This window comes from Marmota monax, unplaced genomic scaffold (assembly GCF_021218885.2).
Source record: "Marmota monax isolate L192 unplaced genomic scaffold, Marmota_monax_Labrador192_F-V1.1 WCK01_AAM20220418_F8-fsc00124, whole genome shotgun sequence".
NCBI classification, from domain to species: Eukaryota; Metazoa; Chordata; class Mammalia; order Rodentia; family Sciuridae; genus Marmota; species Marmota monax.
The window spans coordinates 389,015-403,813 of NW_026692505.1; the positions used below are offsets into that span (position 1 = coordinate 389,015).

Consider the following 14,799-nt stretch of genomic DNA (forward strand, 5'->3'; position numbering starts at 1 on the left):
GGGAGGGCACAAGAAGGACAGACTTTGGAGTTATGAGGGCTTAGGCAATTTTATAGTGTTCTTTCTTATGAAAGTTATTTTGTTGTATTTTTATGTATTTGAAAAAGCAAATATATTTCATGTCACAAAAACCATTGGGTCATGCTATTCCTCTACACCAGACCCTTTAATGACTTTCCAGGTCACTCAGAATACATTTCAAAACAGTTATGCTGAATGATGGCCCTATGTAGCCTCTGACCTTGTCCCCTTCTCCCCCCCCCACATCCCCTCCCCACCCCGCCACTTCCAGAGCTCAGGGTACCCGGTCTTTGGTCTTTTTGGTGCTCCTCCCACTCAGCACAGGTTCTCCCCCTCCAAGTCTCTGCTCTTGCTTTCCTTTGCCTAAAACCATCTTTTCTTGACTTTCTTTTGGCTTACATTTTTAGTTCCCTCAAGGCTCTGTTCAAATGTCACCTTTTTGAGAGGTCCTCACCATCTATTCCACTGAAAATAGCATCTCCCCACCAATCCACATTCTCCTGAAATTACACCCTCAACCTGCTTTTTTCCCTCACAGAACTTGATACCCATAACACACTCTGGCTAGTTGGCTTGTGCCTGCTCTCCTGTTGGCATGTAAGCTCCATGAGGGAAGGACTTGGCCAGCATCATGCACCTTCCAAATTACTGCCTAGACTAGAGCAAGGCTTCACAAATATATGGTGAGTAAATGAATGACACTGCTAGTAATAAAAGTTTGGCTCACATTACTGACCTTGCTGAGTGTTACATGGGGTCAATGGTCTGTGCTAAATTCCTGCACAGGTATCACCTCATTTAAACCTCAGAGCAACTACACAAAGTATAATAATCCTTATTACTAAGCTATATACTTTAATGTAGGAAATGAGACCTGCTTACAATCAAATATTGATTGGGTCTTATCCAAAGGACACAGATGTCAAGTTGAAAGATCTCCCCCCAGCCAAAACTGGGACAATTTGAGCATCAAAAACAATGATGACTGCAACTAATTAAAATACATCAAGAGTTTATGATCATAGTATACAAATAAAAAAATATTTTGTTAAATATGTATATTGCTCTGATATCAGTTCATTATTATGAAAATGGCTAAATTAAAGGAAAGGGTCAAGAATTCATTTTGTGCTTTCTGTACCAACTGACTTTGCGATATCCAATAGTTAGTAAAGAAAAGTTCTTAATAAACTTCCAGCTAATAAATACAGAAAGAAGGAATCTTTTTAAATCACCATTTTTCAAGCCCTAATGAAGTAATATATATAGGCAATGATCACAAATGGGTAGTAAAGTCATACAATTACAGGTTGGTGGGGAACTTTATAAGGGATAGGTCAGGCCGACATCACTGAGAGTAAGACAACCAGGCCTTATGTGCTTGTGGTGTGATGTACAAGCTCCACTTCTAACAGATCCTTGGAAAAGAAAAACTGAGCCTGAGTCTCAGCAAAACCTTGAATTATGCCAGCATCTAGGAAGAAGGAAGGACAGGCAGAAGGACAGAAGAACATGTTCAATAATTTAATGAGGAAGCCATCAGGGGATTGCTTAGAACAGATGACCTGGCTTCTTCAATAAACAAATATTATAGCAGGTCAAAAGGAAGGAATATTGTCACAAATTAAGAAAGAGTTGGGAGCCCTACTAACCAAGTGTGATGGAGAAACTGAGATGAAAACTGTTTGGGGGCAACTTCCATGATATGATTAACAGACTTTAGGAAGACTGATAAATAAAATTATTACAAAAGAAAATATAACTTGCTCAGATACTTATTTCAAACAATTATAAAAAGACATGTATGAGATAATTGAGATGAGGGATCACAATAGAAAAGAATTATTGTAAATTTAGTTAAATATGGTTATTAATAACCATATTAATTATGGTTATTAATAACATATTTAGTCACTGCTCCACTAATCTTTGGCACCAATTGATTTGTCTAATAGCATTGTGGTATAGCATACAATCTGTTGGAGATTCATACTGAAGTATTTACAGTTAAGTTGAAATTTCCCATAAAGTACATTCCAGCCAAAACCAAAATAATAATAATAAAGGTAAAGGAAGATGTGATAGAAGAAACAAGATTGCCAAAATATTGGTTTAAAATTATACCTTTTCCTCTCCTCTATATGCACATTAGCAAGTTAGATTTTGCTGGTAGCTCTTAATATTTCTTTATTAATTGGCAACATTATACAACTTCAGTTAATTTTTTCAATAACACCTAGTTGACTCATTTTCTGAATATCTGCATGTCTGAATTTCTCTTTTCATCTGCAGTATGTACAATGTAGCTAAATATAGAATGAGGGGGTTTTCCTCTCAAAACTGAAGATGTTGCTCCATAATCTTCTAGCACTTTGAAAATATCTGACACCAACTCAATTTTGGTTCATAAACATTACAGAATTTTCAGTTCTGAACACGATGTTGAAACTTCTGGTTGCCACTGCCCCTTGGACAAAAGCAAGAATTGCTTGGAAGAAGAAATCCATTTAGCAAAGTATCATGTGGCACATGTTAGGCATTCCATAGAAATTTATATAAATGGACAAATGACTATTGAAATGGCTAAGAAAAGCCTCACGGTATGTGTTTGAAACTGTTTTGTTTTTATTAGTACATTTGGAACAATGTCTTTCATGTGCTTTTAAGGAAAATGAAAGGAGTCTCTAAATCCTGACTTCATTTTTTTACTATATAGGTTAAAGTCTGTTTTTCATGGGTTTTTGTTCTGTTTTGGTTTGAATTTTTGTCTTGATTTTTTTGCTCTTGATGTTTTGTTTTTGGTTTTTGTTCTGTTTTGTTTTGTTTGTTCTTGTTTTTTAATCTTCAGTTTGTTGCCCAAACTTTGTAACAAACAATGAATAAATATTTATTCACTGCACAACTAATCTTTAACTATAATAGCAATGTAGCATAGCATGGACCTATGGAATCTGTTCTGTCTCTCTGCTTTAGACTTCCTGTTTCCATCCTATTTCATAACAACAAGATATTTTTCTGACAATGAAGTGAAATAAAATTGATTTAGGTGTGCCACCTAGTGGCATTTTAAGAAAGCATTCATTTTTATAGGAGTGAAAGCTTGCTAATTACCTATCTATCATCTTCAATAAGAGGTTAGAAAAGGGAATTTCTAGTGGGAAATTGAAGATTGCTCATGATTTGAAAATATCATTACAACTAAGAGTGTGAATTCCCTCCATCTTTCAATAGAAGAAAACATTTCAATTTCAGACTTAGAAATTTTGATTGACCAGACCCCAATGATTAATTTCATGATTAAGTTACTATGAAGTGAAAACTTATTTGGTTCTATCTGCTACATAGATTTTATAAAATCACTGTCAATCACTAGTTATGTTTATGTAACATCACAGAGAAGAAAAGGACAAAGCTTCTCATCCTGGGCAGTGTACTATGAACCCCCTAGAAAGCTTCAAGTATCAACAATGACACCCACACACAGCCATGAGGGATCCAACTGGTCTGGGGCAAGACCTAAATATTCAAGAGCCTCTGAATGAACCAAATGTACAGCCAGGATTGAGAACCTGGCCACGGGTATAGGAGATGTTGCTGAATTTCTAATTTTAGTCCTTTTCCATGAAAGAAAAAACAATAATAAGTAATCATTGAGTTGTGTTTTTTTTATTTTACAAATAAAGTAGAAATAAAACCCACTAGACTAAGGATTCAAGTAATTATGCTTTCTGTAATAAAAATCTTGCTTATTTATTCTATCATTTCCCTTAAAGAAAATAATCAACACACATATATAATCATAAGCTAAATATATTATTTAAGCATGGTATTTCAATCATAACACATATATAATCATAAGCTAAATATATTATTTAAGCATGGTATTTCAATCATTTTTGTAATTTCTCTTTTGAATATCTTATAAAGACAAGTCATTCTCCATTCCAGTGGTCCATGTCATCACAACTGCAGGGTCTTCTTCTGTCCTACGGACTTCTGGGACAGAAGGTCAAGTACAGCCTAGCTTTAGCAGTTTGGAGTCACTCAACAAGTAGGGAAGAAGTTACATATGGCTCCAGAGTATTGTGATAACGTAATTCTTAAGTTTAGTGGAGGGGTAGTTGATGTTCATTTTACTATACTTCATAATTTAAACATTTATTATAAATATATTCTGTTGTGTCAAATACTTCATGATACTTTTAAAAAAAAGAAAGAAAGAATAGCTCTAAACCTAAGAATGATCGGGAAGTTTAATTCTTTTAAATACGGAACATTCAAGGATGAACCTGATCTTCCAAAACTATTACTATGTTTCTCTCAAGGCTGCCCAAATTAGGATCAGAACTTATTCAAGTAGCTTCAGGGTTCCAAGACTTGTTCAACTGTATTATCTATATTCTCCTGGCCATCCTTCCTTGAAATTAACAGATAAATAATAATCAACAAGGAAATAACAACCAATGGAAAAACTAGTCTTCTTAACCAGCACATATGTTAGGAGAATCAATCCCCCATGTCTCTGGGTCTTCCTGCAGCTCTTACTGGGTAGGACAGGGATGCAGCTCTCTCTTTGGGCACTTTCCCATAGTTGTGGTTAGCAGCATTAAGCAATGAGGTAGCATCTCCTCCTCATTAAATTGCAGGTTTGCTTGACACATATAATAAAAGTGGTAGATTTCACAAGACCCAGTGTTCCTCAGTTATGTCACAAACACACTGTATTTATCTCAACCTCCAACTAGGCTCACCTACATCCCCTCCATGGGAAATGGAGTACATGGAAAACTGCTGCCAACATGCTGCATGCTGTGCTGTGAGAATAAGGTCTTCCACAAGCATCTGTAAAATCATGACAAGCTAACTTGCTAATTTACAAGTCAGGTAAAAACCAGTTTGGGCAACAAGAGTGAGATGATGATTGAGATATGGCTTTCTGGAAAAGATAATGGCTCTCATTGTTTGAGTTAGAGGGTGTGAGTAAAATCCCTAAGATCTCATAACAAATTCTCTCTCCTCTCATAGACAGGAGGGTAAAGTAACACACTGTCCTGTGTGTTGAGTGAGATTGAGCAACAAAATTTAGGGTTGAAAGCTTGGGATATAGCTCAGTGGTGAGTGCTTGCCCTGCTTGTACTAGGACCTGGGCTCCATCCCCAGTATTGCAAATAAATAAATAAATAAACATATAGGGTTGAAACAAGCTGCCCAAATAGTTCTTGAGTTATGGCAATGCTTTCCTCTGGGGTTGGTGAAAGGAAGGATGCTCTTACGACAATAGGGCAGCAGGTTCCACAGCCAAAGGCAACATGATGTGGCTGCAGCTGCTGAAGCAAGAGGTCCCTGAAGCCTAAATAAATGGTGTCAAGGATGAGTATATAGAACTTTGGGTCAACTGAAATCATTAGCAATGTATTTGCTGAGCTGTGGCAAGAGGCCACTTGAAACTAAAAGTAAATACAAAAACTTGCTTTCCTATGCCAAGCTGTTTCTCAACTTCCTTGCCCTCAGAACCTCATTCTGTGTACTCTCCTCCCCAACTTGAGATCTTTCAGGAAGAAGTCTGGGTATGATAGGGGAACTTTGAGGAAGGACCCAACTTTTATGGCTCTGTTGGTTGCAGGTGCCAGAGTCTACTTGGTCCCATGGAGAGAGTTGTGTTATGCACCAAGATGGCCAAGGTTACCAAGGACCAACCGAAAGCACTGTGGTACCAAGGAAGGCTAAAAAGTCAATTCCCCTGAACACAACCAGGGGCACACAGGAGTGTCCATTCTGTGATGAGGAGTCAAAGAACAAAAAGTCCTTCCTACCCTTGTGTACTCCTGATCTCCCCCACCCACCTACTCTCCTGATATGATAACCCCTGAAGTATTTATGTTAAACTCTTTTTTTGTGTGTGTTCCAAATGGGCAGGGAGATGGGTGTTGGGGAACTTGGATTCAACTGGTAAAGTTTGAGCAAAGTTTACAGTGAAGAAGGAAAATTAGAGGGACCTTGAACCAATTCAAAATACTGTACTGAATATCCACCCTTTCCCACTGCATACAAATATTTTATGAAATTGATGTGTTACATGTTTGTATTATAAAACCCATAGTGAACCAGAGGATCTGAATGTCCGACCCCCTCCCAGGTGGTCTTACAGAAACATTGTAAGCTCCCTGGAAAAAATAGGGAAAATGAAAGGTGACCTGCAAAGAGGCTCAATGCCTTGTACAACAGCGCCACCTGCTGGAAATAGCACTAAATACTCTTGGTAATGTTTAGCCAAGACTGCAGTAACAAGAGAAGGGCCATAAACTGGCTGGTTTGAGCAATGCAAGTTCATTTTCTAGGTCCTAGCCAATAGACCAGTGGGCCTACTAGAATAATATGTAGGCCCAACTTTCAATCATTTCAGCTTAGGAACTGGCTTCCTCAATAAGACTCCTAAAGCACAAGACGTAAATCAAGAATCAATAAATGGGATGGATTCAAAATGAAAAGCTTCTTCACAGCAAAGGAAACAATTAAAAATGTGAAAATATAGCCTACAGAATGGGAGAAAATATTTACCACATGCACCTCAGATAGAGCATTAATCTCAAGGATATATAAAGAACTCAAAAAATTCACATAAAATAAAAATAACCCAATCAATAAATGGGCTAAGGAATTAAACAGACACTTCACAGAAGAAATAATCAATCAACAAATATTTGAAAAAATGTTCAACACCTCTGACAATTAGAGAAATGCAAATCAAAACTCTACTGAGATTCTATCTCATTCCAGTCAGAATGGCAATTATCAAGAATACTAGTAACAATAAATGTTAGCAAGGATGTAGGGGGAAAAGTTCATGTATACATTGCTAGTGGAACTGTAAATTGGTGCAACCACTATGGAAAGCAGTATGGAGATTCCTCATAAAACTTGGAATGGAGCCACTATTTCACCTAGTTATCCCACTCCTGGTATACACTCAAGGGACTTAAAATCAGCATATCCCAGTGACATAGGCGGTGAATATTTATAGCAGCTCAATTCACATAGCCAACCTATAGAATCAACCATGGTGCCCTTCAACAGATGCATTAATAAAGAAAATGTGATATATATACACAATTGAATATCATTCAGCCATAAAATGAATGACTTTATGACTTTTGCCAGTAAATGGATGGATCTGGAGACTACCATGCTGAGTGGAAATAATACTGTACCAAAGGCCAATTGTTCTCTCTGATATAAAGATGATAACACACAATAAGAGGTGGGAAGAAAAAATAGAAGTTCAGTGGATTAGAATGAGGAATGAAGGAAAGAGAGGGAGAATGGAAATAGGAAAGACAGTAGAATGAATCAGACATAACTGCCCTATGTTCCTATATGAATACACCACCGTGAAACTCCACACCATGTACAACCACAAGAATCAGATACTAATTAGAATAACTAATACTCCACACATGTATAATATGTCAAAATACACTCCACTGTCATGTATCTCTAAAAAGAATAAATTAAAAAATAAAACTTAAAAGACAAGGATGTGTTTGAGAATATGACTGGCCTGGTCATATCTCAGTTTTGCATAAGAGAGTAATAACCACTCTCTGGGGAAAACTTTATTCCCCACCCCACTCTTCCATTTAAGACAATACTGCCATCTCAATAGGGTCCTAGATTAACAGGACCTAACAGATATTTCCCTAAATGCCTGGATTCACCTTTGGTTCAGCTAAGCTGAAAACCAGTATCTACACTGGAACCATTTGGCCTCAGCCCCAGCTTTGTAACACCTGGTCACTGGGATCAGTGTTAAAAACGTCAAAGCTGTTCCCAGAATCTGACAAATCAGGGTATTATCATGAGCCCAGAATGTCCCTATACATTCTTGCAGGTTAGGTCAAGAATGAAGGCCCTAACTGCTCTTTACATGGGTCATTTCTTGCTTGTGCTTCAGTGAGCCATTTGAGGAATGAGACAAAAGAAATTTCCTCTCTTCTTGCCCTCACCCCTTCCTTGCTCATGGCTTATTATAAATGCAGTAGATTTCAGAAGCTAAACATTCCTCAAATGTGACACAAATCCACTGTATAGCACCCAACTAGTCCTTGCCCATCTTTGTCACCTCCATGAGTCTTGCAGGGCATGGGGAAATAACACCAACATCATGATTATGCTGCTTTCTATGATGTAAGTAATGAAGTCCTCCATCTCTGCTCTAGGTGTCTCTGGGCTTCTGTAATGAGTTTTCCATTAGGCTAAAATTCCCCAACCTTTCACAGACCCTGACCGTCATGGGAACTATAGTTTCTAAAGATCTTTGACCAGGATGTTCTAAGTATCTGACATACTTGACTGATTTAAATATCTAATATTTGGTCTCTTGTAGGTCACTTTGCTCTGTTATAATAATTCAATTTTCCATTCTTTCAATTGTTCCATTCCCCCAAAAGAAATCTTTATCTTGCACAGGACACTCTTATCAGTCTTTAGTAGCAATAACAACAGCAATACCTAATATACCCTAATGCCTACAGGCACTTTTCTAACTACTGGAGGTGTGATTTATATAATATATATTGACTTTATTCCTTAAAACATCTCTCTGAGGAGGAATGTTATTACCTCTAGAGTACAGATCATGAGACTGATCTGTACTTATACAGTTATACAGTTAGTCATGGGTGCAACTAGGATTCAAATCCAGGCAGTCTGGCTTTGGTCCTCATTAAATCACTAGCTCTACTGTCTCATAGTAGAACCTTCAACTCCGGGCACTATAAAGGATAACCGAGACCTAGAAATCTTTATCTAAAATCTTAAGAAAATAATTTGGGTCAAACTTTTAACCCTTGATTTTGAATTCCAACATTTCAATGTACGTTTTGACAACTTTTATTAGGCAACTGGACAACCCTCTACTGTGCTTGGATCTTTTTTTATCTACTCATTGTATAATCTGATGTAAAGGTATCATTATCTGTATTTGTTCCCTACTGCTACTGTGACAAATTATAAGAATTTAATGATTTAAAACAACACAAATCTATTACTTTATAGTTGTGAGGTTTAAAGTACAAAATGGCCTGACAGGACTTGGTCCCTCTGGAGACTACAGTGCAGAATCTGTTTGTCTTTTCCACGTTCTAGAGGTTACCTGTATGCCTTGGCTCTCAATCCCAACTGATTCCATCTTCAAAGCCAGAAGTAGAACAGTACAGTACCTTAAAATCCCCACCCCCTTCCTTCTTTACTCTTATGATTACAATGGACCTATCTGAATAATCCAGGATAATATTCCCATCTCAAACTCCTTAGATGATCACATTATAAAATCTCTTTTGCTGTGCAAGGTAACATTCTTGACATAGTCACAGTTCCTGGGAATTAGGACACATATATCTTGGGGAGGGCATTATTCCACCTATCATACTCTTAAGTAGTTATCTCTTTCTACAGAATGGAAATTTTGACACAAGTGTCTGGATTGGAGACTTAAACAAGGACATTCACCAGATTATTAGCAATCCATTTCATCTTGTATTTGAGGAAGAGGCCCCAAGAGCATTTTAGGTTTTTTATTTAATTTTTTGGAAGGGGAAGGTCAAAAAGAACAGCCGAAGTACAAGTGATAGAACTGAACCATTGTAACAACATAATAGCTTAATTGTTTCAAAACATACCTGAAGTCGGGCATGGGTAAGCATGAACTCTTGTTGATTTTTCATGTTTTCATTCATAGATTTTGAAAATATAAACCCCATCTTGATCTAAAGTGTAAAACATATAAAGAAAATTTAAATAATATACTATGTACATCCTTGCATGCTCTGCTTTGGGCTACCAAGACCTTATGACAAAGTGAAAAAAGAAAAACTTCTGACTTAGAACACAGTGTAAATTCTAGTCCTTACTCCTTATTAGCCATCCAGCTTAACCATCTTGGCCATAATTTACTCACCTAAGTATAGCTGATTGGATCAGACCATTTCCAAAATCTCTCTCTACTCTATAAAGTATATATTTCCTAGTTTTTCTTTCTGCTATAATTCTTGAGAGCAGGTTGGATAGCACTCATCCTCTTACCCACTATACAGGTGGACAATAAAACTTGCATTTCTGGAGAGTTGAATCAGAACATACTTTGAGTATCTTGTGAACAGATTTTTCTGTGCTCACTGAATTTGTGTTTTAAGAAGATTTAGGTGTCTCAAGGTCAGTACATTAATCCTGCCATAACTTGTGTCCCTCTTCAACATGTCACTTATTTAAACTCATTATAAATTGAAAATATCATTGTCAAAAATGCATTTAATATCCCTAACCCATCCAACATCATAGCTTAGCCTAGACTACCTGAAACATATGCAGAACACCTACATTAGCCTACAGTTGGGCAAAGTCATCTAACACAAAGCCTATTTTACAAAGTGCTGGATATTTCATGTAATTTATTAAATACTTTACTGAAAGTAAAAACGGAATGGTTGTTGTATATTGTAGCCCAGGAAAAGACTGAAATTCAAATTTTGAAGTATATTTTCTATTGAATACATGTTGCATTTGCACCATAATAAAGTCAAAAATCCTAAGTCAAACCATCATGTAAATCAGAGATTATCTTTATCCTCTACTTTATAATCTTCCCTGAGAAGTACTGTCAATTCTGGGTGGGTCAGAATTCCAAATTTTTTTCTCTATCCAATTGGGTAGATAGAGAATACACTTAGTTCTTGATTTTACTTTTAAAAGATGGGAAAACCCAGGGAAAGTCACATCTTCTCTACCTTCCTCAACAATGTTGCTGATACTGCTCCCCTCTAGTAGGCTGATGAATAGTGTGGTAGAGCTCATGTGAGGGTGGCCAGACTTAATGCTTCATATCCAGGAGTCACAAGTATTCTCTAAGAAGCCCAGACAGCTCCTATTTTCCTATCCTTCCATATCAGGAAATCTTGGGTTCTGGCTAATTTAGGAGATGTTGGAGGGGGTATTTAATGTCAGGTAGAATGGTTTACCCCTGCCAATGGTGCTCCAGGTGAGTGGGAGCCACAAACCAGACTTCAATGGCTTCCCTGTGTTCTGGCTAAGGACACAGCCTAGAATTATTGGGGCCAATGAGCCAGAATCAGCATTAAAACTGGGCAAAAGAGAAAAGACAGGACCCAGAACAGACCTGGGTAATCATAAGGTTCTCTCCCTCTGTTCCACTCCAACACCTGTGGCCAAAGATAGAGGCCACCTAATGAAGGTAGAAGAACTAGCAATTCTCTTCTTTCTAAAAGTTTTAGCACCCCATGTACAGACCAGACAGCAGACCTAGAACTTGCCTAAAATGCTCCAGCAATATGTTATCCATCTTGACAGTCTCCATGGTGTCTACTTCCCACAGTGTTTGCATAAAGCAAATGATGCAGTACAAGAACTTTGGCTCAAGTCATTGCCGTTCCTTATTATTTTTTCTTTTGCATATGTACAGAATGATTGAATTTTTACATCTGCTGCAAACATAAAGAAAACATTTGTCCTCTAGTTTTTATGCACACATTCTGTATGTCACCATTCTGTGTCCCTTAGAGTGCTTCTGTTTGTAAGGGGGTGGGATCTCCCCTGAAGTGGGACAGTCCTCATGTCAATCATCTAGAGAAGAGAAATATTCTATAAAGTTAGGATTTAGATTTACCTCTTTCTGGGCCTTGCTTCCTTGGGACTGGGCTTATAGTTCAGACAGATTATGGGACACTCCCAGATAGAAGGGTTAAAGGTGGAAGCTGAGCAGAAAGAAAATCTCTCTTTCGAGAGACTACACCTGAAAATTTGTGTGCCACACCTTGTAAATTTCGCCCTCAATGGAGTTTTTCAAACCTCCTCCCTTTTCTTACTGATAACCAATCCATTTTCCAAAGTCTGGGAGTGTTCCTTAAGATGTTCAGAATATTCTCAACTTTCTGTCTCCCACTTACAAAAAAAAAAATTTATCAGAAAATAAGCAATAGAAATAACTTTTATTTCATTGATTTTTTTATGAGATAAGTCTGTCAAAAATCCAACACTTTATCATGGATTACAAATGTTTTACTACTTTTACAATGTATGACACAGGTGAGTCTCAGAAGGCTGAGAAAATTGACTTGGGATCTCTTCTGCCTTCATTACTTGTGAGACCTCGAAGAGTCTGTAATGCTCCAGCCCTATCTAGGCTGTCCTATAGATTACTGAGGGAAGATTTATTTGCCCTGAGGAGAATTGCACAATCCAGGCAGTCTTTCCTTGGAAACCTGAATTTGATTTTCAGAGAGAGAAAATGAATTCCATGACTTCTAACATCCAAATTTCTGCACTTATTTCCTGATTTAAAAAAAAAAAAAATTGTTTGAATTTATGACTGGTCACATAATCACAATCATTTTCAATAAAGGTCTGCCATCCAAACTAGGCCATTCCCCTCTGCAAATTTCAACCCGGTGACAGGAGGCTTTCTGTAATAATCTCCACTCTCGATTTTGGACGCAATTTCTGTAATTGAGACATTCCCCTCAAGTGGCATGCTGATTTCCTCAGCGACTTTTCCCAACTCCATTCTAACAATACAAAGAGACCTCAAGTCAATGCAAACAGAACCAGCTTTTCTGAAATGAGGTTGGCAATAGCTATCAGCATCAGGGGCAGTGGGAGAGCCGCCTCTCCAGCCCCGGCCCGGGAGCTGCGCCGGCCAACGCTGCGGTGCCGACCCTCCCTCCCCACACGGCCGCGGCGGGCTCTCACTCACCGGCTATGAGTAAAGGGGCGCGGTGACCAGGTGATGGCTGCCGAGGCCTGCAAGCTAGGGCCCCCTAGTACCGCGGCGGGATCGAGGCCCTGCCCACAGAGCCTCGGGATTGGCTGGCCATGACAGTTGTTAAGAGCCCCAGCCAATCAGTGCGGCCCTTGGCTTTCTTAAAGGGCCCGCAATCGTCACAGAAGCCGGCGTATTCTTCCGGTCGAGGCGAGAATGGAAGTGGAACAGGTGTGTCGAAGAGGCAAATTCAAAAACATAACAACTCAGCAGTCGTTTTGTTGTTGTTGTTGTTGTTGTTTGTTTGTTTGTTTTTTGTTGTTGTTTGGGGGTTTTTTTGGTAATGGAATTTGTATTTTGTTTACATTTTTATATTTACAAAGCAATTTTCTCTGGCCTGATATTCGACTTGTAAGGTGCACTAAAACATGATGTCGAATTGTAATGTATTCTATTTCTGTCGTGTATTTTTTAAAAAATAAAATCAATAAAAGATTTTTTAAATAACAAATAAATAAATAAAAAGAACTGGGGATGTAGATTCATGCCAATTTCCTCTGGGTTCAATCCCCAGTATTAAAAAAAAAAAAAAAAAAAAAAAACCTAAAACATGATATAAATAAGTACATTGCAATGCTAAATAAAGGACAGAAAAATATATTAAAAATAAACCATAATCAGAATATTTAATTTTTTTAAAAGAAGGACTGGGTCAATTTATATAGTTTACTGTTTAGAAACTAGTACTGTTAAAAAGATAAAAAGTATTCTGAAATAACTTGAAAAGTGGAAAGACATTATAAAACAGGTTCTTTGAAAATGTACTTCAGCTTCACCATGACTTCATTGGCAAGTTTTCAAATAACAGATGTTTATTAAACACTCAGTTTTAGTTAATGAGTTGGGGTCTCAGAACAAAACAGTTGATCACATAGAAAGAGTTTTAATCCTTCCTCTTGGAGCTTTTGTTACCTGGTAAGGCAGAGGGCATTTCTGCATGTGTATATATATTCACATATGTATACACTTGTATACATATGTGTACATTCTACTAACTGGCTAATTTAATAGGGGTATTACACCATTGCAATTGTAGCTGATATTTGACATCTAGTGAGCTTAAATGGTCTTTCTTGATTTTGCCAGTTACATTTCATCTTAAAAATGTCAGCAGTTGTTTTTAAGGCAGAAGAAGTAGAATGGAAATCTCAAATAAGTGCCTGTTTCCTCAGCTGGAAAGCTGCCACCATTCAAGTAGCAAAATATATATACACAAAAGGAACAAACTTGACCAGAATTATGGGTTCTTTTTTGGATAAAGCCATATTTATCCTCTGCTCCTCTGAGAAATGCCCACTTTTCATTCAGACCAGCAATTTCTATCTTGAGTAAACCAAGTTTCTCTCCCAGCCTCCTTGAGAGACTATTTGAAGAGCTATCTTTTGTTATCAAATGGCCTGGGGTAGTAGCATAGATTTCAAATGGATTTCACTAGTCTCTGGCCTTGAGAAAGGTCCAGCCCTCAGTTTTTAGCTTTCAAACACTATTTGTTCAATGGCTGAATGGGAAAATTGCAACAACATCCCCACTTCCAGTTGTGGGAGCAAGAGTGTGTTGTTAGGAGCAAAACCATGAAGAAGTTTAAATTTTTAAGGGATGTTGAACTGTTCCACGAAGTAGGAAGTAATATTTGAGAACATGGAGTAGTGTTTGAGTGCACATACTGGCATGAACACACCTAGATTCAATTTTCAGCTGTCATTGTCACCCTCTCACATTATCACCTCTATCTATAATAGAATTAAAAACATCTAATTTATTGGGTTATTAGGACCAAATCAGATAACATAGTTAGACAAACTGTCTGGCATAAAGGATTTAATAAATTGTAGTGGCCAGAACAATGAGAACTGTTACTAATTCTAAGTCTGAAGGAGAGAAAGAGGGGGAAATTACCAAAACCAGGTGAGATTTGAAGCTGCAGCTACAGGAGAGGTTACCCAATAGCA

General features: G+C 37.6%; 1 protein-coding gene across 1 annotated transcript in view; it reads right to left on the minus strand.

Moving 5' to 3' along the window:
- Nucleotides 1-12,891, minus strand: part of Plgrkt (plasminogen receptor with a C-terminal lysine) — a 53,138-nt gene extending 40,247 nt beyond the window's left edge. The window contains exons 1-2 of the mRNA XM_046445845.2: nucleotides 12,785-12,891; nucleotides 9,699-9,785 (exon numbers count right to left, since the gene is read on the minus strand). Of these exons, the coding sequence (XP_046301801.1) occupies nucleotides 9,699-9,779 (81 nt within the window). The 5' untranslated portion in view covers nucleotides 9,780-9,785; nucleotides 12,785-12,891. The remainder of the gene's footprint in view (nucleotides 1-9,698; nucleotides 9,786-12,784) is intronic.
- Nucleotides 12,892-14,799: the final 1,908 nt, after the last annotated feature.